Source organism: Fundulus heteroclitus, chromosome 11, assembly GCF_011125445.2.
Source record: "Fundulus heteroclitus isolate FHET01 chromosome 11, MU-UCD_Fhet_4.1, whole genome shotgun sequence".
Lineage (NCBI taxonomy): Eukaryota > Metazoa > Chordata > Actinopteri > Cyprinodontiformes > Fundulidae > Fundulus > Fundulus heteroclitus.
Genome location: NC_046371.1, coordinates 31,496,841 through 31,520,750, shown reverse-complemented (window position 1 = coordinate 31,520,750; position 23,910 = coordinate 31,496,841). Strand labels below are relative to the sequence as shown.

General features: G+C 41.4%; 1 protein-coding gene across 2 annotated transcripts in view; it reads left to right on the top strand.

Annotated features, from left to right (window-relative positions):
- Positions 1–23,910, top strand: part of LOC105932194 (transmembrane protein 211) — a 262,430-nt gene that overhangs the window by 148,070 nt on the left and 90,450 nt on the right. For both annotated transcript variants that reach the window (XM_036143391.1, XM_012871234.3), the window contains exon 2: positions 6,895–7,033. In XM_036143391.1, the coding sequence (XP_035999284.1) occupies positions 6,895–7,033 (139 nt within the window). The remainder of the gene's footprint in view (positions 1–6,894; positions 7,034–23,910) is intronic.

The window sequence follows — 23,910 nt, the reverse complement described above, 5'->3', positions numbered from 1 at the left end:
TGTGTTTATTTTACAAAACATTTAGGTGAACTCTGACTCTTTGTATGAGACAACACCAATGAATTTGCACTCAGTTTCAAAAAAGTTGGTGACCCCTGCCTTAGATGATGTTAAAAAACTCTTCTGAATTTCCCATTTGTTTACCATCTCGTCGATTTCTTAATTATATATTATTTTGTATGATCTCCACTAAACAGCTTAGCATGATGCATTTTGTCAGAGGAATCTATTCATAGTGCTATAGGGCTAAGCAATGACATCCAGTAAACCTACAAACTCTGTATGTCATTTGGAGAGCTAGTAGTAATTTCATCAGATGAGCTTCAGATGAGGGTAAACCTTTTGAATTATATTTTATACTGGTTATGTTTCTGTGTATTGGTCACATTTTTTTTTCTCCTACGACAAAATTCACCTTTGAGCGACCGATACCCTGGTCTACTTAAAAATGTAAGTAATGTGATGGTTGGATTTGTATTCACGTAGGTTTGGTTTTGCAGATACTAAGTTAATAAGTTGTTTCTATTTAAATAAATACAGTGGGAAACAATGGCTAATCACAATCAATTGACATAAATCTATTATTACAATTTTGTTTGCATTAAGTTGTTTTCAGACTTCATCTAAGTTATGAGAATAATTTGATTTCATAAAGTCTAGTCACAAAGGTAATACAAATTGTCGTCATCTTCTTTGACTGTTTATCACAATATGCAATTTATTAAATAAATGTAAATTTAATATACAGCCCTCAGTATATCTGTGATTTGGACACATTTATTCCAGGAATCAAACTATTATAAATAGGTATTACACGGTCATAAAAGACCATTGCTTTAAATGACGATGCTCTTGGAGAACTGCTTTCCGGAAAAAGTTTTCAAACTTAAAAAAGTGAAAGAACAAGAAATCAGATGAGGACTCGTCTTTTTCCCCTGTTCACGCTTTCCCGGTTTCCCCTGGTCTCTGGCTGCAGTGGCTCAACCAGTTGTTCACACATAATTACGATCTATTTAGGAAAAGACCAGGGCTGTTAGGAGCCCATTTTCTACTAAATTAACTTGTGCTCAGAACAACAAGTGCGTCTGAGGGGAAAAAAGAGCCTCCTAAACGCTTCTGTCTGCACTGATAGAAGAAGTCGTTATGATTATCTAGATTTTTTCCCACTTATCGGCACAATCACACTCAGTCACAGTTTTGGAAATTGATGGATTGGGACTGTATTAATTAAAATACTGGCTGCTTTTTTTGTGTTAAAGTAGCTTTGTTGCGCTCTGGTGATCTTTATTAGTCTTGGGCTGTGTTTAAATGGCATGGAAAATGTCAAGTGTATAGATCTGTTTCTGGGAGTAGATAATTAAAGGGGTGAAAAATTGAGAAGATAAGCAAACAACACATTTATGTTCTACATATGGAAAACTAGGTCGGAACCATTTAAAATAAAGTAAGTTTATGTTAATGGTTCCACTCAAACCCAATTCAGCCAACCACATCCCTTTTGTCTGTAGTCGTACCTTATATAATGGAGGATGACTGCCTTCCCCTCTCAACCTTTGCTCTGCTGTATGAGACATGATGTGCCTCTAATGTGTTACTGTGAATTGTGAACAGCAGGGTGGGAGGTAGGTGCACTCTCTGAGCCCACAAGGCATGCAAAGATCAAGCAGTGGAGAGGAAGGAGACATTCCTCCGCATACATGAATATTATTTAAGCAAGACCGGAGAACAAAACCTTCAGAGATTTATGGCTAATCTCTATCTTGAGTTACCTCTACTTTGTCTTCTTGTGGGTCGCCAAGTGTAAACACAATAAAAATAGCAGCCCTTGATGTAATTTCTTTCTATCTCCTGCTTAGAATGCCGTCTAAATGTACTTATATTCAGGTTATTTGTTATCTCTAGAGTAATCCCAATAATTGGAGCATCCCTCAGATTGTCAGATGGGGAAGATTGAGACAAATATTGGGCTAATCAGTCTGTCGTGTGAACCATGGCATAAATTGTTATCTAAAAAGATATGTAAAATAATATTTAGCATCAATACTTGATCAGGGGCTGCAAAAAGTCTTTCAGGGGGCCCAAAAATGGCCCACGGGCCGCACTTTAAACACCACTGCTGTAAGTCTTTGTACTGTTAAAAATATAAATCACCTCTAGCTATGACTTTTAACAGTTTTTATTAAGAATTGGTAGTGATTTTTTGTACGCTCCACTAGCTCCACACAGTGGAAGTGCTCCAGACCACTAGGAGGAGCTCAAACCGCAGAGATTGACACATCAGAAATGCAAACTACCATAGATCAAAGTTTCAAGCACACTAATACTAAGAATGTCCACATATATGTCGCTGTTCTATAATATTGTAAAACATTAAGTGTTTAAAAAGACAACATTTTACCATTTCTTTCTTCTATCAAAGTTTCCATGTTTCTATCCAAGTTATCCAAGTCTGGTCCCATGTAACCTGGTTGGTGGTCTACTCCCCCTAGTGGTCTGGAGCACTTCTGTTATGCATAGCTAGTTTGATAAAGCTAATATCAGTGTTGCCATCTCTCTGCGTGCACATTGTGTGAAAGCAGCTGCTTTTATCATACAATATCGACTGCAAAAATGTTAACATGTTTTTTTTTTCCAGTTCGTAGTAAAAATGAACTCAACACTAACTTAAGATCAGTAGATTGTATGCATTACTGAAACATTTGCTCTGCTACATTCAAGTTAGCAGGCTAATTTGTACTGGCCTACTTGGTTCTACTAGGTTCATACTAATTACTGAGGTTTGCTCTTGAGCCTATTGACAAATCTTTAGATGAATCAATTGTTTTGTTATCAATCACTTTTCAAATGGTTTTGCAGGCCCCCACTCCCTGCAGCTTTTGCATCAGCGTACTTGCTCTCATACTTTAGAAAAAAAAGTTGAATAGTCGAATATTTCACAGGCTAAAGCTAACTTTTGGGAAACCCCAGCATACTTTTGAGTAGTGGTGTCCCGATACTGATTCCAGCGTTAAGTACTCATACTCGTACTTGTGAAAGCAACCCAATACTCTGAACCGATACCAATCTTGTGCTTGATTTTCCTTCTACGCTGCAACTCAAAAGCTAGACGCCACTCCATACCAGGTGGTGGTGCTAATACACTTTTGCTGACCCTAAAAAAAAGAAGAGATAAGTTAGCTAGCAGGAGGGGGTGAAAATGTCCGTCGTTTGGAGACAGTTCAAGGCAAACACGGAGGATACTACAAAAAGCAGACTTACTGCACAAAAATTAAATAAAGCATTTCAAGACTAAAAACGAGACAGAATTCAAAGAGTTTGCTGCAGCACCACCGAGATTGCAACAACTCCAGAAACATACCTGAAGCTCTAACCAAATTCATTGCCCTTGATGATCAGTCGTTTTCTGTGTCAAATGATATTGTCATGTTATGTGTGATCCATTAGTCCCAATTAAATACTCAGTATCGGTACTTGGAATCAGCAAGTATCTAAACTGAAGTACTCGTACTTGTACTCAGTCTGGAAAAACCTGGTATTGGAACACCCCTACTTTTGAGAGTGACAACCTCATATTTTGAGCCTGAACTGATGCTTGACAGGTCCTCTCTCCTTTGCATAAAGTTTCTGAAAATCCAGCCTCTTATGCAATGTTCCCTTTAAAAATCACAATCTCATATGTTGTTCGGTCACTTTCTTAAATAAAAGATGGCTTTCAGACTCGTTGAGTTCAGCCTGTGTGAAGGGTTTCTTTGTTTGGTTAAGTTTCTGCCCTTGATGAAGCGGTGTGTCCCATCTTAGTATGTGTTTTGTCTGTGTACATGTGAACTCTCAGCACCGCCGGGCCTCAGTAAGCACAAAGAAAACCTGCCACCCTGCTGCTCGAGGACTGAGAAATAATAACAGGGCTTAATAATGAAGATATAAAATATACATTTAATTAAATTACACCTTTATTGTGTCTGAAACTGATTTGCAATAAAATGATTTGCTGAGCATCTCGATCTGCTTGCCATCTTCCCTTAATTGTTCAGGTCAGTGTGCCCCTGGGCAAGGCACTAAGCTCTTAGCTCTCAATGAGCTCATTTGCAATACTCGGTTTATGCATTCCGAACATTTGTGATGATGAACACAGCTATTTATCAAACCTGCACAAATGAAGGTCAAACAAGTAATGATCATCATTGCCCCCAAACATCACACCGGTTCTTTATTTCCCATTCCTGCCTCTCTCCCAACCATCCAGAGCAAGCTAATTAAATCTTCTGTCAGCCGAGGAACTCGCTCTGCTTTTCACCCTCCCTCCGTTTACGTCAGTCAGATCACAGACACACGTAATGACACGTGTTTCAGGCCCGCTATTCCCAAGTGCATGTTAGACATTTGCCTTTGATCGCCCCCAACAGCGTTGCATTGCTAATCAGGCGTGTTATCACGCAGCGTTGCAGTGGTGCTGCACCTGTTGTGGATGAATCTCCCTTTTTTTTTTTTACTGTGTGGCTTTTAACTTTTCTTCATACTCGTTTGAAAGGGAAGTCTCTTCCTGAAATTAGACTATGAAAAAAAAATAAAAAAACCTAAAGGGAAACAGTGACTGCCATTCTAATAAGAGGAAAATTGTAGCACTGTGGTGAGATTAAATACTGATGCAAGAAAGATAGAAATAATTTACATTGCAAAAATGTTCATTTAACTTGACCTGTTGCACATTTAGTTAAATTACAACCACAATTGTCATTTGTTTGGGGTGTTAGGGGATGGACCAACACCAGGTAGAGCATCGTTTTGAAGTAGAATGAGAATGATACCATGTCTTAATTTACATTGCAAATGTAAATTAAGACATGGTCTGTGTTCTGACTGTATGTTGCACTTTCTGACACAATGGTGAACCTTTGTGTAGAGAAAAAGGTTCTGTTCCTGAGGCTTCTCCTGATTTTGGCTTTATCTCCTTTCTGCACAGCTGCCTTCTACCTAATAGAAACATCTGCCCTGCTTGAACCTGCTCCCTCCATGTTTCACAGGGGAGGTTGGGTGTGCAGCTTCAGCATGATGTGATGTTTCGCCTACGTGGCATGTGGCAAACTGCAGGCGGACTTCTGAGCTGCTTTCTTTCAACAATCTATTTGTTCTTGCCGCTCTTCCACAGAGGTCAGATCTTTGGAGGGTGTGACTAATAGTTGTCCTGTTCGGAGAGTCTCCCACCTGAGTTGTAGATCTCTGCAACGGATCATGGGCTGTCGGCCCCTTGGCAGCTTTTCCAGTTCATGCTCTCCTTGCTCAGCCATTTTATTTCCATTTTTGCATGATGCATTGAACGGAGCTCTGTGAGATATTAAAAGCTTGCGATATAGCCTAACCCTGCTGTGTTACTTGGTCTTCATGATGCTGCTTGTTCTCCAATGTTCTCTAAAAAAAAACCTCGGAGGCCTTCATGAAGCAGCTGGATTTGTACTGAGATTTAATGACACATGTGTAGATTCTACAACCAGGAGGTTTTATTTAGGGGTGTCAGAATACCGATGCAAGCATTTCATGGGGGGTGGCGAATACAAATGCAATTTTAAGATTTTTATTCGTTAATTTTTTTTTAGAAATCCTTTTTCTACAACTTTTGTTGTATCTGTCACCAAAAACTGTAATAAAAAATAATCTAAACTTTGTGTTTGTAATTTGGCAAAACAGTCAAAAAAAACCTAAACCTCCGTTTTAAATGGTTGGTTTCAGGGGGTGGTTTATGGGAACCTTTAAAATGAATCTGGTATTTGTGTATTTAATAAAATCTCCTGCTTTTGGTTTGCTCTTCTTGCTCTCAGCGTGTGATTAAGCGACAGCGTAATGAACGGGGACAGGCCACTCTTGTTTGGCAGTAGGTGGGCTGATCGCCAGCTGAGATAGCTGTTAACCTGTAAGGAGGACTGACTGGGATTTTACGCCATCTGACAAAACAGAACCAACACACACATTTTTTGCTTTGTTGTACAATTTCAAATATAGTAAAGAAACTGTGAATCCTTAACAGTGAAGTACCTGGCAGAAATATTTACACCCACTGAACTTTTCACCACTTTGTCATGTGACAGTCACAAACTTGTTTGCATTTTATGACGATTTGATATGACAGAGCAACACAAAGTAGTGCGCCATTTTAAAGTGGAAGGAAAAGGACTCAAAAAAGAAATCTGCATAAAAGTCCGAAAACGTGTGACGTCTGTTTGCATTCAGTCGGATTCCACTAAGTACAATCAGGCTCTCTTTATGCTGATACTTTATAATAAATGGGCTCACTCAGGATGCTACCAATGGCCTTCACAAGTTGCCTGCTGGGTAAGTTGAGCCAACGTGTGTTTAATTTAAAGTTTTAATTTAAGGTATGAATGCAGCTGTTCTGTGAAGGCCTCAGAGAATATTACCACCGTAACATGGCCGTCTGCCTACCAGGCTGGAGACATGGAGAGCAGCGTGGAAGAGCTTCACAGGTTCACAGCTCAGGCTAAATAATCTATATTCACCCTGAATGCACCATCCCACCTATAAAACATGGTAGGGGCAGCATTGTGCTTGGAGGATGTAGTGAAGCTGGCCAGATTTGATGGGACAGTGCTAAATGCAGGGCGATCCCAGAAGAAAACCTGTACAAGGACAATGATCATAAACGCTTTTATTGGTCTATCAACATCGTCAAGTTGCAGCAAAATACATTAATGTTTGCTGTTGGAACATGAAAAAGACGTGGAAAAGCTCCAGGCATATGAATAGCTCTGTAAGGATCTGTGAGTAGGCCCCTGTAAGGAAACAAGTTTTCCACTCGTTGAAAAATGTGCTGGGAAGGCTTGCGTGTGGATTCTTTGATCTAACGCAAAGTTGTGTGTGTGTGTGTGTGTGTGTGTCCCTCAGACCAGCGCGGTGCTGTGTTCAGGAGGCTGCGCTCTGCTGGCGGTCAGCTCCCTGCTGGCCATCATCACCATCTTCCTGCCCGGTGGAGGCTGCGAGAGGAGGATCTGCACCTTGGCCGGATACATGCAGATGGCGTCGGGTAAGCAAAGTCAATAAACATGCCCGCTCTCCCTGCCATCTCCCCGCCAACATAAACAACTCAATTCTGACGAACGGCTCAGAGATAACGACCGCAAAATGTTTAAGTCCCGTATCTATTTATAATGAACGTCTTTCCCAGCGTCCCTTGTTAGATGCACACTGCGACAATCGCTGATAGAGCCGCCTATTACCCGAGGGATTAAATAAAATAAAAATAAAAAATAGCTGACTTTGTTTCTCATCAGTCAAAAAAAGACAAAAAACAAAACAAAAACAAAAACAAAAGAATCTCGTCGAGGACAGCTGCTGCTAGGCAACCAGAGACTGCATGACACGGGTGAGCCAGCCAGAGGAAGGCGCAGGGAGATTTAGAGGCTGCTGTAAAAAGACAATTACGCCTCCTTTACACAGGTCATTTGTTCAGGGCTACATGTGACTTATCAGGCCAGCGTTTTCACTCTAACAGGGAAGTAGGCCCATAAACATAGCATGGTCTTGTCAGGGCTTGAGCTTTAAAAACCAATAATAACACAAACGTTTAAATGGCAGCAAGTTTTCATCCTTTTTCTGTTGAATATGATCAAGTTCAGTGCCTTGGTGGGTCTCGAGTTCCTTCCTTCATCTGCCTCCTCCGTGTTAATTAGAAGCGCCGACCCGTAATTGTTTTTTTTTTTTTTTTTTCCCTCCCCGCCGCCCCCACCTCTGTTTACGTAACCTCTGTCCTTGCGAGTATCAAGCAGGTAATTGGAATCCCTGCATGTGGCATTTACCTCAGCATGATTAGCGTCTGGATTCATCGGCGAGGTTAAATCTTTATTGACAAAGGTGGAACTTTCACAGCCTACGGTTAATGGTGTGTTTGAAGAGGCGCTCGTTGCTTACAGGCAGACCCAAGAATCAGATCAATGCAGCCTTGGAAAAATGAGAACAAATGAGTGGCAAAGCAAGAAGACTGAGCCTCTTCTCCTGTCTCTGTGTGTGTGTGTGTGTGTGTGTGTGTGTGTGTGTGTGTGTGTGTGTGTGTTGTTGCTAAATAACGACGCGGAGCGAGGATCCGGGCCTTTGTTCCATTTCCAGGTCGACTCTTGTCTAGATAGATGGAGGGTTAACAGAGAGCCCGCAAAGCTCTCCCGAGGAGGGCAGATCAGAAGAGTGTTTGTTTTTCCAGCTCTGCTACTGTCTGTCTGTGTGTGTGTGTGTGTGTGTCACACACACACACACAGACACAGTGTGTGTGTGTGTGTGTTGAGAGAGCGCTATCAAAGCAAGTTAATAAACTGTAACATGGAGATTAAGAACAATGGGTTTCTTTGTGGCGGGTGTATCATCAGCGGGGCTTCCAATGGTGTGTGTGTGTGTGTGTGTGTGTGTCTTCCTGGCAGATTGGGAGAAACGAACTGCTGACGAGACGCCGCTTGTCAGCTTTTCTTCTAAATCTCGCAGTGATGCCTTCTTTTTTTTTTTTTTGATCGCTGCATTTATTCCTGTATCTGTTTGTCAGGCGAAGGCGGTGTCAGCATACGAGTGGCTCTGTTGTCGTGCTTCTCACCTGTGAGGGCTGAAGGTTAATTAGAAATGAAAGGGTGCGCTCTGTTTGTCTGTCGTTTTAAGGAGGGGCTCTCTCAGTGCGTCCCGCGGGCGTGACGTCTTTGAGTTATGGACACGGCGAGGACCTGGGTCTGCCAGTGACAGCAAGTTGTGCATAAGCTTGGGCCAGAAGGGGGGCAGACTTTACCTGACTCCGCCAGATAGATTTGCTCCGCATATCCATCTGGAAACCTTCCGTTGAAGTAATTTTGGGAAGGGGCGAAAATACTGGTTAGCTGATTGGCCTATGTTGGTGATAGACGGGCCAAATAAACCAATCAGATTCGTCGTCGCTCTGTTACGAGCGACGACGAATCTGATTGGTGTATTTGGCCCGTCTATCACCAACATAGGCCAAACACAACCACAAGCCAAGCTGCTCTTGCTGCTGCAGGTAAAGGCTCGTTAGCTCAGCAGAGAAATACTCTGTAATTCCGATAAAACTTGCTCGATAGCCGCGCTAACGCTAGTTTCATCGGCTGAAGCCGCCATGTTGTTTAGACTGAACTGTAGCGCTTCCCGTTGCGTCACACCTCAACCCGCCTCAAAGCCAACGCTGATTGGACGTTCGTTTGGTGAACGGCTCCAAATTTTCTGTAACGGAGAGTAGCCAGACTGATCTGCAAGTGAAACCTTGAAAGCTCGCGAGATCAGGATGGTCTCACGAGGCTAGAGCAGACTTGCTGTTTTCACCTTTGTCGCACATTTCTTGTACAAAACCTTGCAAGTCTTTCTACTTGTTTGGAAGAGTTTGCCTTTAGGGTTTGGACCAGGTTGTGTGCTGCATGTGAGCCGTGTGGTGATGCTGTTACACTGATCCGTTTACCACTGTCCTTTTATTATTTAATAAAAAAATAGAGACCATTGCTTTTATCATGACAACTTAATATTTGTACCAAGAAATGCTTTGCTCCTGGTTCTGCATGCGCCATGCTCTACCTACAGTGCAGACACTCTTTTATTGTTGTCAGTGGATTTCAAAGCTGAATGATATTAGAAAATCATGGGTTGGTTATATTTTGGGTAATTATTTTGATCATGAAAAAATTTCAAATATCCAAATTCACCTCCCTCCTCTTATTCTCATCTGTGCTTCAAACAGTATCTGTGACATTTAGCATCTTGGCTCCAACCATCTGGGTGCGTTTTATTATAATACATAAGTGTGAGCTCACAATACGTGGAATATAATTATTATTCCAAACAAAGGTCTGTGTGATGTTAATATTTCAGACACTGATGTTTCTTTTGCTACATTGTCACAATATATTGTGCAGGTCGAGTGACTATTTGGTATTCTTCTGCTACTTGATTCTTATTACAGTACACCATTGATTTACTGCAAAGGTCTCAGACCTTAGTTCTTCAGGGTCAGGTTCCTGCAGCTGTTAAATGTGTATTTGCTATAACTCACCTGAGTCAAATTATTAGGTCCCTGGCAGGATGCATACTAAGAAGTTATTTCACCTGTCTGATTCAGGTGTGGTGGACCTTGAATGCATCTAAAAGTCGCAGGAGACTGGCCTCTAGAGATTGGAGATTTAGATTTCCTGTCTCAGTGCTCTTAAAGGGACTACAATGTACAAAGTACTCTTAATGGTTCAAATGTCTGATTTTTCTCTTTTTTTTTTTTGCTTTCTAACCCAAAAGGAAATCAGTGATATGTCGGTAGACAATAGTTTTAGACTTCATCCTGGTAAAAACTGATAAATGAGTGAACTATTTGATCGTAGACCTAAGGACAACTTAATAAAACAAATAAATCTACATTTAGCCAGCATGAGCAGCACTTTCAACATGTTTATGTTAAGTGTGAACCTTAGCCAATGGTAGACCATATTTTCCACAGAAACCTTTTCCAAAAAAGCCTTTTCTCCCTTGAGCAAAGCTGCTTTCTGTTTCCATGATGCATGAAGATTTTGTGACTTTAGAAAAAAAAGTCCTTGAACATTATTTTCTATGAATGTAAGTATGATGTGCTTTGCAGCTAAACCAACATGCCAGAAAATATGGACAATTTGTGCATTTTATACAACCTAGAAATGACACACAAATGTTGTAAAAACAGGCATTCAGGCCCCAAAAGCACATATCGCATAACACATTTTAATCAGACTTTTTAGCAGCCACGTGTCAATTATGAAGTGATTATGGACTGAGACCCTTAGACTGTTCTACCTCAAAAAACATAAAATACTACATCACCACTCAGTTAAGGCACACGCCTGCTATATTAAGGCTAAATTATGAAGCGAAAATGAAAAAAATTAATCAAATGAGTCTGTGCAGAAGCATAGAACAGTAATAGAAAGATAACACTGTTTGAGAAAATCACTATATTACGGTGGCCGAGAGGTGCAAATACACTGCAAAGTACATAAATGTGCTGCAAACACAAAAAGTATGACAAATGCTAAAAAACACTTCAAATTAAGAGAAGCTGCAAATAAGCTTTGCATAATGGAAGTGCTCCACACCACTAGGGGGAGTCAAGCACCAAACAACTCATATGGGCCTACAGACCTCAGACTGCAGTCAGCACGGCAGGGACATTTATCTGTGTTCTAAATATTGGAGTGGACCTCTCTGCCACTGTACTATCTGCCTTGTTTTGGCAGATTGTCATGTATATTACCTCTAAGTCTCATGTATCATCATACCGAGGGCTTAGAATGGCCAACACCAAGCCCAGCCAGCCAGACTTACTTACCTTTTGCGTATACAATACACCGATCGTCAGTCTGGACAGGCTTAGACTCTAAAACTTGCCGGACCAATCACAGCGCGGGGGTTTACGACACGTCACTCTTAGCGTCAGAGTTGGTGCTTTTCTGTAACAATAACAGTCAAGATGGCTGTTGCAATGGAGCAATGTTTTGATGATGCCCATTTATTATGTCCTGATATATCTTTAAAACCTTAGCAACTGACTGCCCTGAGGGCTAAAAGAGAGCGTTTAGCTTGCCGTTTGCATCTAATCCGTAGCTTTCTGATTGGTTTTACCTTGGTTTTATTGTTTCCGCTGACCCTGTTGGTCCCACCTTTGAAATCAGCTCTACCGATGGCTTTCCAGATTGATATGCCATGCTTATGTCGTAAGTCAGTTTTCTGGCTGTTCAGGCTAGCCAACAGCACAAAGGACCTGGTTTTATTTTCTAGAGGTCAGCTAATTTTAATTCAGGTATCATGACCACTAGGGGGCAGTCATCGGCTATAGGCCTCTGGGATTTTGTGAAATGTCTTTTCTAATTATTGGCCAAGTTTGGTTTTAAATCAAATTTTGCCGGAATTTAGGCTCTACGGGCATTTTAGATGTTTAGACATCATTTCAAAAAACAACAGTCTTGAATGCTACAGTCTACATTTTTAAGAATCTGAACATCATTTTAGTGTTAAAGTTGTGCACATTGGGTTGCATGAATGCTGTCATGTAGATAAATACCTACACCCAGTGCTGCCAGGGAAAAGCCTTTCTTTGAAAGTAAAATAGACCCGCGCCTTTATTTCTGAGAGCTCCGGTCTCTTGGGTGTAGTCCAAAATTAGACGTAAACGCCATCCAGCGGTTGAGCTGCTGCGCCGTTGAATGCTGGGGGCCATCAATGTTTCATGCTCCCAGCGAAGGAGGCACACATTTCTGCGTGTTATGGCAAGAAGCTTTTTTCTCCCCCGTCATGCATATTTTACTGATCTCTGCTTTTCTGTGGTCAGGGTCCTTCGCATTAGATGGATGCTGCGTGTTTTCTGTTCTGTTTTCAGAAAATCCAACACATTTGAGAGGTTTTGTTGACAGCCATATGAAGTTCAGAGCACAGTAACTTTGTTTTAAATTTTGTTTGGGACTATCCATTGAGTCAGTTAGATCCAGAAGTAGCTGAGCACAGCTTTCCGGTCCGTCATGCTGCAGCGCTCAGGCAGATTCTGGGAGAGCAGTTATCTGTTCAGGGCTGAATACATGACACACTCGGCTGAGTGTACAAGCACTCAGTGCTCACACAAGCCTAATCTCAGCTGTTTTTCCTGCAGGGTTATTGCCATATTACCATAAAGGGAACATTTAGATTATGATATTACATTAAATATGGTAGAGATTTTATCCAGTGCTCTACCTGCCTCCGGTTTTCGCTCTCTTTATTGATTTGACCGCGGGTGAGTACATAGTGTTGATGTTCAAAAAATATCTTAGCGTTGAAATATTTCTTTTGGAGATTTATGGACTGGGGATTTGAAAAGAATATTCCTTAGGGCTTTCTTTTTTCATTCAGTAGAAAACACAAAGCACAGTTTTTTTTTTTTCCATATTCATGCCGTTGAAAATGTGTTGTGTAGCTCCATTAAAGTAGACACAGCGGCAGCTTGTGGCTCATTGTTGCTCAGAGAGATGAAAGAAAAGAAATAGCTCTCCAGACAAAAATTTGAAACCACGACTAAAATCATAGTGCTTCAACTGGCAGCACTTGTTGGCTTTTAAAAGGCCAAGGGTTAACCCTCATGGTCAGGAGGAGGTGTTTTGTAGTGAAAAAATTCTAAGAAATGATTTCAGAATATTTTTTGTGATTCTTATGTCAGTCTTCAATGAGTAACAGAATTAGGTTCCTTAAAGGAACTCTAGATAAAACACTTTTATCATATCTTCTGCTGGTTTTATCTTTTGACATGTTCATAATGTTTTATACTAAGCAAAGCTCTGAAATGCTCTCATGTGCATTGGCAAACAACCTTTCGCTCTGTAAAACGTGACAATTTGCATTTATGTCGTTTGTGATAACCATATTTTCCGTTATGTATAGCACTGCTATAAATTAACGCCTGCCTTCTAGTGCATGTGATTTCTTTTTCTAAGGTCAGCGGGTGAACTTTAAGATGTTCTGCCACTACACAGACCATGTTCTTTAGCTGGAATGTATCAAAGATAAAATAATAAATAAAATAACATAATAATCGCGGGTCAACCTTGTTTTGTGGTTTTCACACATTAAGTAGATCAATGAGCAAAAGAAGCTTTCGCTTTCCATTGTTGGATTTTCTTTTGTTTTTCTCAGACTCTATCACTCTAGTGTGATAACGTGGCTATTTAAAGCAGCTTATATTGCCATGAATGTAGGTGTAGCTAAATCATTATGATTATAGTCCTGTTGTGGAACACTGAATCTTTTTACATCTTCGTCTGTAATGAAGCCTCCCTATGTTTATTATTGCATGTGTATTTGGATGAAGGCTTTGAAACGCTACTCTTGCTGTCAGGTCACTGTGTCATATTCTATTTTTTTCATACTCCATTATTGTCATCTAGGCATAAAACTTAAATGTCTTGTACATAAACACTATAAGTGCTCAAATGAGTCGAAGTATTTTGAAAATAGATTGGTCTGTCCTCCTGTTGTAGCCACTTCAAGCATTTGTCATGCAGAGGTGAGTGAATTTTCATCAGTGCAGAAAAAAAGTGTTTACTTGTTATAATAGGTAATGGCATAATTGGAGGATTGCCATGACAGTTGACAAGCAGTTGCACAAGTTTTGTTGTACTGTATGTGTGACCTATAGAGCTATATAGCTATTCACACAAGGAAAGTTCTTTGGTCTGTTTGTTTGGTCCTGACCAAAATTAGACTTGAATCATTTTGTTTGATGCGATATGCTTTCACATTGTCTTTTTTACAAGTGAATTTTAACTTGTAACAGAGTGCGACGATCGTTGCTCCCCTTGGACAGAAATGACTGGGGCGAGATGACCCGGAAGTTTACCAAAATAAACTTCCTCAAAACAAACCTCTCCTTTATTGTCTCGCTAAACTTGCTGAACACAACCTCATTCTTGTGTGTCCTTTTTAGCAGTAGGGTTATGTGCGCACCAACCCAAATATCCAGGAGGCACAGTGTGTCCTCTGTGCTCTAAGTCTGTCCATAGCTTGTTGTTTTTAGCATCAATAGACCCCTTGCAACCACGTGACTCCGTTACCCAGAACCCCTTGCGTGGTGGCCATATTGGTTGGCAGCCACCCTTACCAACATGCAATCCAAGCCTTATGTGGATGAGTTACAGCCTTCTGATAAGGCATTTTACTATGCTAAATGTGCAAGGATCGGTAATGCGGACCCTTTGGCTCTTCCTGATATGGATTTTTCTAGCAATCCCGATGATTGGCCATTGCCATTGGCCATTTGCTATGCGGATCTGGTGAACTACCTTGTGTTGTCACCCACCCCAACGTACAGTGGCGATCAGATGAAGGCGTACAAGAGTTTTCGAAGCGCACAAACAGTTCACTGCCGGATGGATACGTGAACTGTCTGTTTGTTACCTGAATGATGTAGCAGTTGTCCATGGAAGGGTGAGTTTAATATTGTTCAGTCGGCCGTCATGAGGTTTTCGTGAGCGCATCCTGCTGTTCAAGCAGAGCTACGAGCGGGCGACCTCCGCTCCTCTCCGTCCCCGGCCCGGGACCCGCGGGGCCCGGACGTCGGCTCGCGGGGCGGGGGGAGGGCAAGCGCTCCGGTCCGCGCGACGCGCTGGCCGCCTGTTTTGGCACGCCTCCGCTCGCGGGGCGGGCCGGGCGACCTGCCGTGCCGCGCGGCCGCCGGTGCAGTGCGTGAGCTGGGCTCGACCCCCTGCTCTGGTTCCCTGTTCACCCACCGTCGCTTGCCTGCCTCTGCCACCACAGCGAGCGGTCCCAGAAGGGGGCACGTCGCGCCGCACAGATCGTGAGCGGTGAACTTTTTAAACCCCGCGGTTCCGTTGTTAGCACACTGCCAGTCTATTATGGTAGGCAACCTATAGAACGACTTTTTGTCCCTCCCAGCACGATTCCCGCAACCAACAATGCAACAGGTTTGCACCATATTGGACAATCGCTCCAGTGCAGTGGTGGGCTGTCACGCTAGCGTGCCCACCAAGATGGAGGCGCGCACCCCTGATCACGTGACTGTGACGTCAGATGCAAGGGGTCTATTCAGTAGGAGCGTTAGCAACACTAATGGGCTCGACACGGGGAGCGACAAAGCTCCCTCTCCATTAATTTCCTATGGAACTTGTGCGATGAGGCAACAATTGCTTGTCTTAACAAAATTCATGAGTGTGAAATTTTGAGCTTGTACATGTGAACATGCACATGCGGGCTTGTGACACAACACAAGAAAGTTGAACAACGTTAAACTTTTGTCGCCGTCGCTTGACACTACAGCCATTTATCTGGATCAGCCATGAAGTGCGGCCTTAAAATTACGATATTCTCTATGCTGTTTCTTTGTCTGTAACATAGGATGAACCCGGTTGTAACACTATTTTGTAGAGTGGACATAAAAGCAAGATTTCAATTAGTTCCAACAAAATCTTCAGACCCGTCATCCTTGTTGGTCACGGACCGCTTTGAAAATATCAAAATGTCATAACCAATAAAATTTCTGGGAAACAAGCGATCCAACAGCGTGATTTAAAAAACGCTGCTGTTACTGTCATGTCCTGTGTGTTGGGTCTTCACCACAGTGGCGATGAAAGCCATTAGCGGCTGTTGTTTGTCGCTCCACGTGTGTTTAGCCCATGAGGGCTCATTTTTACCAGATGTCCTCCCAGAGTGGTTCGTTAAGTCCACAAAAAGGTCATGTCTCATGTAATTGGGTCGGATCGAGGCCGGTTTGTATTCAAACCACAAGCGAACCGCACCTGAGTCTGTGTGGAAGCTGATGGAGACCACCTCAAAAGGTGGAACTTTTCACATCTGTGCAAAAGGTCTGAACCAAGAGGGGTAATTAACTCTGGTCCATTAAAAGCGAACCAAATGTGACACGTGAATACACCCTAAGTTGCAACGCTCATGCCACACAATATTAGGGTGTATTTATTTACTTACATTGATGATTTAAGTTGATTTGTGTGTATAAAAATACTTCTTCTGGTTTTTCCTCTTTTAATCTCCATAATCACCCTGTAGGCTCAGACTCTATTTCATTTAGGTGATGCGTGGCCGCTTTTATCTAGATCTTTTGCAGAGGCAGGGTTAGATATTAGATATGACATCAGTGTAGAATCAGTATTCCCCTGCTAAGTACAGATATCACAGAGCTTTACTGCGTCTCAGCCTGAGGACTGCAGTTGAATAAAAGCTATGACACTTTGGCTGAAATCGCTTTGGAGTCAACAAATTCTGCAGTCGCAGCAGAGCGACTGAAAGAGGAACCTGGGAAAAGATGTTCTCATGTGAACCAACATCTGGCTGAACAAGATTTCTGATTTTCATCTTTGTCATCATCAAGGAGAACCCCACCTGCCTTTTCTTACCGCCTCGGCAAGGGTAGGAAAGTGTGTATACTGTGCTCTGCCTATTCAAACTCCCACATTAAGTTTCATTGTGCTGATGCTGGGGAAGCACTGCCTGCTGTGTCAGCGCTCCCTTGGGCAAAGCTGCTATGCAGATGTCCTCCGAAGCACGATGTTGCAAGTAAGAAGCCGCTTTGATCAAAGCACTGGCTGTGTAATTCGGGTGCTGCTGTCGCTGCCGGAGCCCATATGGTACCTGTACAACACGTCAGTCATCTCTCGGATACGACTGAATACATTTTCAATATCAGGCAGGATGAGTGAGGCCAACTCTATTAACAGAATCTTTTCCTCCGACAATTAATTTGCACTTAAAGGGTTTCTCTTTCATCTCCGTTGGAGAAAAAGATGATTGGAACATCTCTTGAGTCACAGTTTTCAGTGCTCCGAGAGTTCTGGCTAGAAAAAGTCTAGGAAGAAGGGAGAACTTCTTAAAAGTAGAAATGGACCTAACAGAAAGTTAAGGCTGACCTTTAAGGATTATTGTTGTAAGGCTTTGACCTGTTGATTTCAATTTTAGCCTATTCCAATTTCTGTCTAAGAACTGCAATTAAGGGGATGAAAAAGATTGTTTCTATGGTTCTTGCTGAGGGTCATCATGAACTATATAAAAAATGTGAGGAGCTATAATCCTGGGCTGTTTTTCAAAATAATAGTCATAAATCATGGTTTCACTTATATGAAACTCTCTTTAGTGTGAATGGCCAAGTTCATGAGGTAAGATTTTATCGATATTTTTAGGAGGACTAAGAACCCCACTATCACATATAAAGGTTTGATGAATCATGAAGTGTTTTAAAGTAATCCAAAAACAGGGTTGGCCCATGTGATGTGGGGCATCAAGCAGAATTTGATCCGTGGCCTTCTCTTCCTGTTAAGACCGTCACCTCCACTAACAGCGTTTCAATACAGATTTGGTGGAATCTGGGTGAGAGTGAAAAGTTTCATTATAATTAGTTATCTGCTGAGATGCATCTCTGAACAAACCCAGCTAAAGACACAAAGAAAACATTAAACTTGTCACAACCATGTTAACAAAAAACATCATTCTTGGTCTGAACTGAGCAGCAGCTTAGCTTGCTTTGGGCCGGGTCTGTCCCTGAACAATTATTGTACAAAAAGCTGTTGTGCTTGTCTAATTCTGAGGTGGTTAAGGCGATTGATAAGGTTAGTCCTTATCAATCGCCTTTGTGTGAATCTGTTTCTATTCTCCGTTCTCTAATCCATAGTTATCCCTGGGACCCTCGAGTTCCTTTCAGACGTCATCAGCTCCAAAATTCCCGTCTTGGTCTCCAGGTTTTTTGAGTTGGAAGCAACTTTAGGTCCAGAAAAGTTCTCTCAGAGTTGTTACTGCAGAGGATTTCTGCACTGCCTTGCAGTCTGCTTCGTCCTCATTTATTATGCTGTTTGGTCGAAAGAGTGTGTGGATTAAATCCATGACCTTTTTTTCAGACATATTTTTCATTTTTCAACAAACTTTTTCATTTACTTTCAACTATTTTTTTTTTTGTAGAACTTTTTTCCTTCTGCTCGGTTCTCGTCTTTATCACAACCCAAACCTCTGAACTGTTGTTTGTTTTCTGCCAGTCGCTGATATTTTATTCTGTTTCATCAGTGGGCTAGCCAGAGGCTTCTCTCACAACGCTCAAATGTACTTGTTTTTTTTTGGCTGTGAATACTTCACCTTCAAATATCCGAGATCAGCAGTCAATTGAGAGGCAGACCGGTCGATGAAGCTTTTACACACCCGTCTTTGTTCTGTTTGTTTGTGTGACCCAGTTTGGATGTGCTGTGGCGCTGACACGGTGACCCCACCATCACCTGCGACACACTGCGGACTCACAATGGACCGTAACCACAGATATGTGTCTTGTGAACACGTGTGAGCGCCTCTTGGTATAGTCGGATCTGTTTTTTTTTTCTCCCACTGCTGACAGTAATGTGATTGGTCACCACTAACTCCTTCGCTCGCACGTACGCACTCATGCACAATCAGCACACTTAGCATTTGTGTTCTCAAGTCTCATTAAATTCTCAAGACGGGGCAGATTTATGCAGGAATTATTAACAGTTACTGCTGAAACACTACACGGCAGCTTCGTTTTCTAATTTGACAAAGCATTTAGAAAAATAAAAGCATGTTTGATTCATTTTGTTCTTCTTCTTCTGTGCCTCAGCATCCATCATAATTGCAAATGTACCCAAATGGATAAACTGGGTCTAATGTGTGCTTATGTATCAAAGCTGGCGTGTGTGTGTGTGTGTGTGTGTGTGTGTGTGTGTGTTGGTGCGTTTTTGTGGGCTCCCATATTGGTCTGATCTGTTGTCTACTGTAATTATGATTACAGCAGTGCCTAGCTCTGCTCGCTCACTGATACATTACCCACAAAAACCACATTAATTGGTCCAACAGTCAATTAGAGCCAGACTGTAATTAGGACTGAGCTATCGTCCTATCCAGTTCATCAGTTTTCTTGGAAAGGTCTCTCATAGACTCTGGGTAACAGCAATCTTCAGAGATTAACAGGTTTTTAATTCATCTTTAATGTTCTCTTGAAAAAAAACAAAAACAAATCTGTGCTTTGATATGTTCCAAGATTTAATGTGTTTTTAAAACAGCAATTAAACACTTTTTGTTCATGATATGTTGGCAGCCTCTGTAATGGCCTCTGCATACAGCTTTGTTCGTCCTGGATATTGACGTTTGCGTATTCTTCACTTTAGCGTTGCACAAGATCAGTTAGATTGTATTTAGAGCATCTGTGAACATCTCTTTTACGGTTTTAGCTGCATATTTTCTATTGGATTTAGGTCTGGATTTGACTCGGCCAATATGCTTTTACGATAACCATTTTTCTGTAGTTTTTACTATATTTAGGAATATGTCCTGCTGTAGGGAAAATCTCCACTCCCGGTGTCAAGTCTTTTTCAGCTTATAACTTTTTTCCAGGATTGCCCTGTGTTTATCTCCATTAATCTTCTTTTAAACTCCAGCTACCTTTGCTGTCCCTGCTGCAGAAAAACTCAGCATGATGCTGCCACCCCCATGTTTCACCGTGGTAATGGTGTGTTCAAGGTATGTTCCTCATGTCAGCTGTGTCCCCTATACGGCTTGTAGCAAACTACAAGCTTAAGTTGCAAACATATTGAATCAGCAATGCAATATCAATTTGTGCTGTATCATAATTTGAAAGGACTGCCTAGATGTAATATTTGTCAAGTTAAATCAAGCTCCATTCATGTAAATTCTGCAAGCACAGGACAGGTTTAAACATTTTGAAGCCCTAGTGACCTGTATTTGACAGTAGGATGACAAGAAATGGGGTTGAGAGAGAGAGGGAAGACATGTGGCAAAGGTCCATGGGCCTCTTCAGTCCTTTCGAACCCAGACTTCTGTACATGGGCCACTTCCACACCTGACAAATTTGGCATGCTTGATAGGCTTTCATTGCTGTAAATCATCACACTTGATGTTTAGATACCAAATCTCACAAAGAGTGGTGGGGAAGAAAGTGTTGGGAAAATTGATTTGTAATTCATTGCAATATGTTGCAATCCTAACACAAACTTGACTCTTGCTTTCTTTCAGCACCAACTTTTTTCTTGTCATTTGTTAGTTCAGATGGACAGTCTACTGTTGTGCCATCCATTTCTACTTGTTGCTGATGGATCGCACAGTGCTTATCTGTACGATGCCCAATTCACCGTATCTGCTTTATGTTTTTCTGAAACTTTCTCCCTGAGCTGTCCGCTGTTTTCTATGGTCTTCATGATGTTGTTTGTTCACGAATGATCTGTAAGAAACCTCTGAGACCTTGAACAACTGGGTTTATACTGAGGCAGCATCACACACAGGTTGGCTCTTATTAGGCAACTTCAGAAGGCAAATGGTAGCATCGTGAATGAACCCCTGTATTTAGGTGTATCACAGTAAAGGGGGCTGAAAAAACAAACCAACAGATTTATTAGATCTTTATTTGTGAAAATCAAACACTACTTTGTTTTGGCCTATTAAAGAAAACATGACAAAATGGGAACAGGCTCTTGGGATGTGAATGTTTTTACAAACCACTACATTCTTAAATTGTCCCACTTTGCTCTTTACACCCGTCTAAACGGTCTCACAATAGCCTGCAACAAATGATATGGTGACAGAAGAAAATGTGTAAGATGAACACAGAAAGATAAGAAGGAATGAGAATTGTAGCGTTTTTCCCTCTCATATTTTCCCCTGATGGACCTCTTCAGTCCTCTTGCCTCTATCAGATAAAGGAGAATTGTTGCAGGGTCCAAAAAACATGAGTGTCTGTTTCTCATTCCTCTCCTGTTTCCTTTTTCTTCCCGCTCCTCCGTCATTCTGCCACATAAGTTCCAGCAAATACACACAATCACACGGTGACACACACACACACACACACACACACACACACACACACACACACACACACACACACACACACACACACACACACACACACACACACACACACACACAGTCACAGAGCTGGTGGCTATGCATATTACATGAGTCCTCCACCTCTGAAGGGCTCTCTGCTTTTTTTTTTTCATTTAGCAACTTGCAGCCAAGATGATAAGGTGGAAGCCAGATTCTGCGCTTAGGACCGCTTTCGTTTTTTTCACTGCAGAAGCTAAAGATGCTGTAATTTCAGTTCAGTTCGGTTCAATATAATTCAAATTAGTTGATTTAGCGCTGATTCACCTCAAGTGTCATCTCACGTCACTTTCCAAAACAAACAGATCCTATTTATATACAGAAATAAATAGGGAATTCAATCTGGTCATAAACATTGGTTCAATTTCAGTTCAATCCTAGTTATTTGGGATGTACAGGTGCACAAAAATGACGGTTCAGTATATAACTTAAAGTCAAGGTTGGGTAGGTTTTTCTTTTTACAATCATTGAAATAAACTTTTTTTTTTTACTTTATTCAACAATGAACAAAGAAAGTTCAAAATGATCTGAGATTTTTTAATTTTACCAGTCAGTTCTAGAACTTCAAAAGGCTATAGAACTGAGTGGAGATTTTGTTACCAGTTGTACCTGAATGCACCACAGCAGGGCAACTGAAAACCCTTGTTGTTGGACGGACTCCCATGTATGTCTTCCACTATAAAGACTTCCCTTACATTTGGGGAAGGTTGAATGCAACATGCAGCTGGATTTGGACTTTAGTCTATTTTGCTCAATACCAGTGATGCTTAAATTCTGCTTGCCATCATTGGAAGTGAGCAATCAGGGGTTAAGGGTCTTGCTCAGGGACCCAGAGTGCAGGCACTGGGGATCAAACCAAGTACTTGCATCCTTCTCTGAGTGCAAGCACACTGCTCTAACCACTAGGCCACTACTCCCCACAAAGTAAGGGAGGTTTGACTAAAGGTTACTGGGAAAACATTAATCTAACAATAAGGTTTCAGTCCTGAGAAACAAAGTAGTTTTCCTTCTAATGCCGTTAATGGCGTCAACCTTAATGAAAATGAGTATCTTAAAGTTTTTTACTTTATGTATCTTAATATTCATAGATTTCTAGGGAACAGTATCGGAGATTTAGCATATCAATGGCCGGATATATTAGAAAAAAAAAAAAAGTAACGTTTTAGAGAATATTGAAGAGGTCAAAAAAATAAATCCTTGAGTTGCTGAGGGAGAATAAATTAATATGGCAACAGCAGAAAATAAATAAATTCCAACTAAAGATTAGCAATTTATAATCTGATCATTCTGTTGAAAGCAGCAGTTGTAATCCAAAATATCTAGCAAACCACCATGATGCATCGGATCATTAGCTGCATCAAAATTCATGCAAAAAGAATAAAGTATAGAAGTTTTAGAGAGATATTAGTTGATACAAATGTAGGGAAACCTTCTAAAACAGCCATTTTGCTCATTCTTGCACCATATGTACCATTTGAAATTTCCCTTTTTTTTTCTTTTTGCTGAATTGATGTTTTTAGCTTCATGATATAAGCCTTATTTTTCCACTTCTTCGGCTGCTGAATCAGTGAATTTTGCATGTAGAGTGGTTATACTCATATCATTGGAAATACCAGAGTTTGGGCTTTCATTTAAAAGGTTGCTTGTGTCTGTATGATCACTTTACGCTGTCACTGCTGTATGTTTTTCTGGACATGCGTATTTAAGGTGTGTTCTTGTTATTTGGCTGCTTATTTTTGGAATTGGGTCTTATTGTGGTAGGAAATGTTGTTTAGATGAGCATGTATAGCATGCGTTTGAAGTTATCTTGCCATTTCAAATGTAAAAAAACGGTCTGGGAAGCTGTTTGCTTCGTTCTGATTCTCCAAGCTGAGATTTCTCTAATTGTTGTCTAATTGTTGTCTAATGCTGCAAAGATACCCTATATACCCTAGATTACCCTAAATCTACGCCGTACAACCCCACTTGAGAAAAAACAAAGAGAGAGATGTGTTGCAGAAACAGCTGAGTGTGTTCTTTTTGCTGGAGTAGTTTACTGCCGTAGAAGCCTACAGGTTACCTTCTGGCTGGCAGGCTGGCCTATATAAGGTCAGAGTAATGTTATTCCAATGTGTGGATGCGGATGCTTATTTCAAGAATTCCCATCAGTCCCTGTTTGATGAGCCAGGATGACTCATTGTGTCTGAGGCTGTTGGTTCCACACACCACCACCACCACCACCACCACCTTTGATAAGTGTGTGTGTATGTTTATGCCTGCTTCTCTTTCCGTTTCATTTCTCTTCTGCCGTTTTATCCACTTCCCTCTCGTGCAGTGATTGATTTTCTCCTCAGTGTGCAGCGATGAGTGAGAACTTGTGCCATTTTGTTGTGTTTTTTTTTTTTTTTTTTTTTTTTTTGGTGGTGCCATCTGTGTTGTTAAGAGTTTGTTTATGTAGGCAGCTTATGGAAACTTGACGGCACCGGTACCTGTCACACCCACGCTATGATTGATTAGATAGTAGGGCTCTTTTGCCTTTGCTTT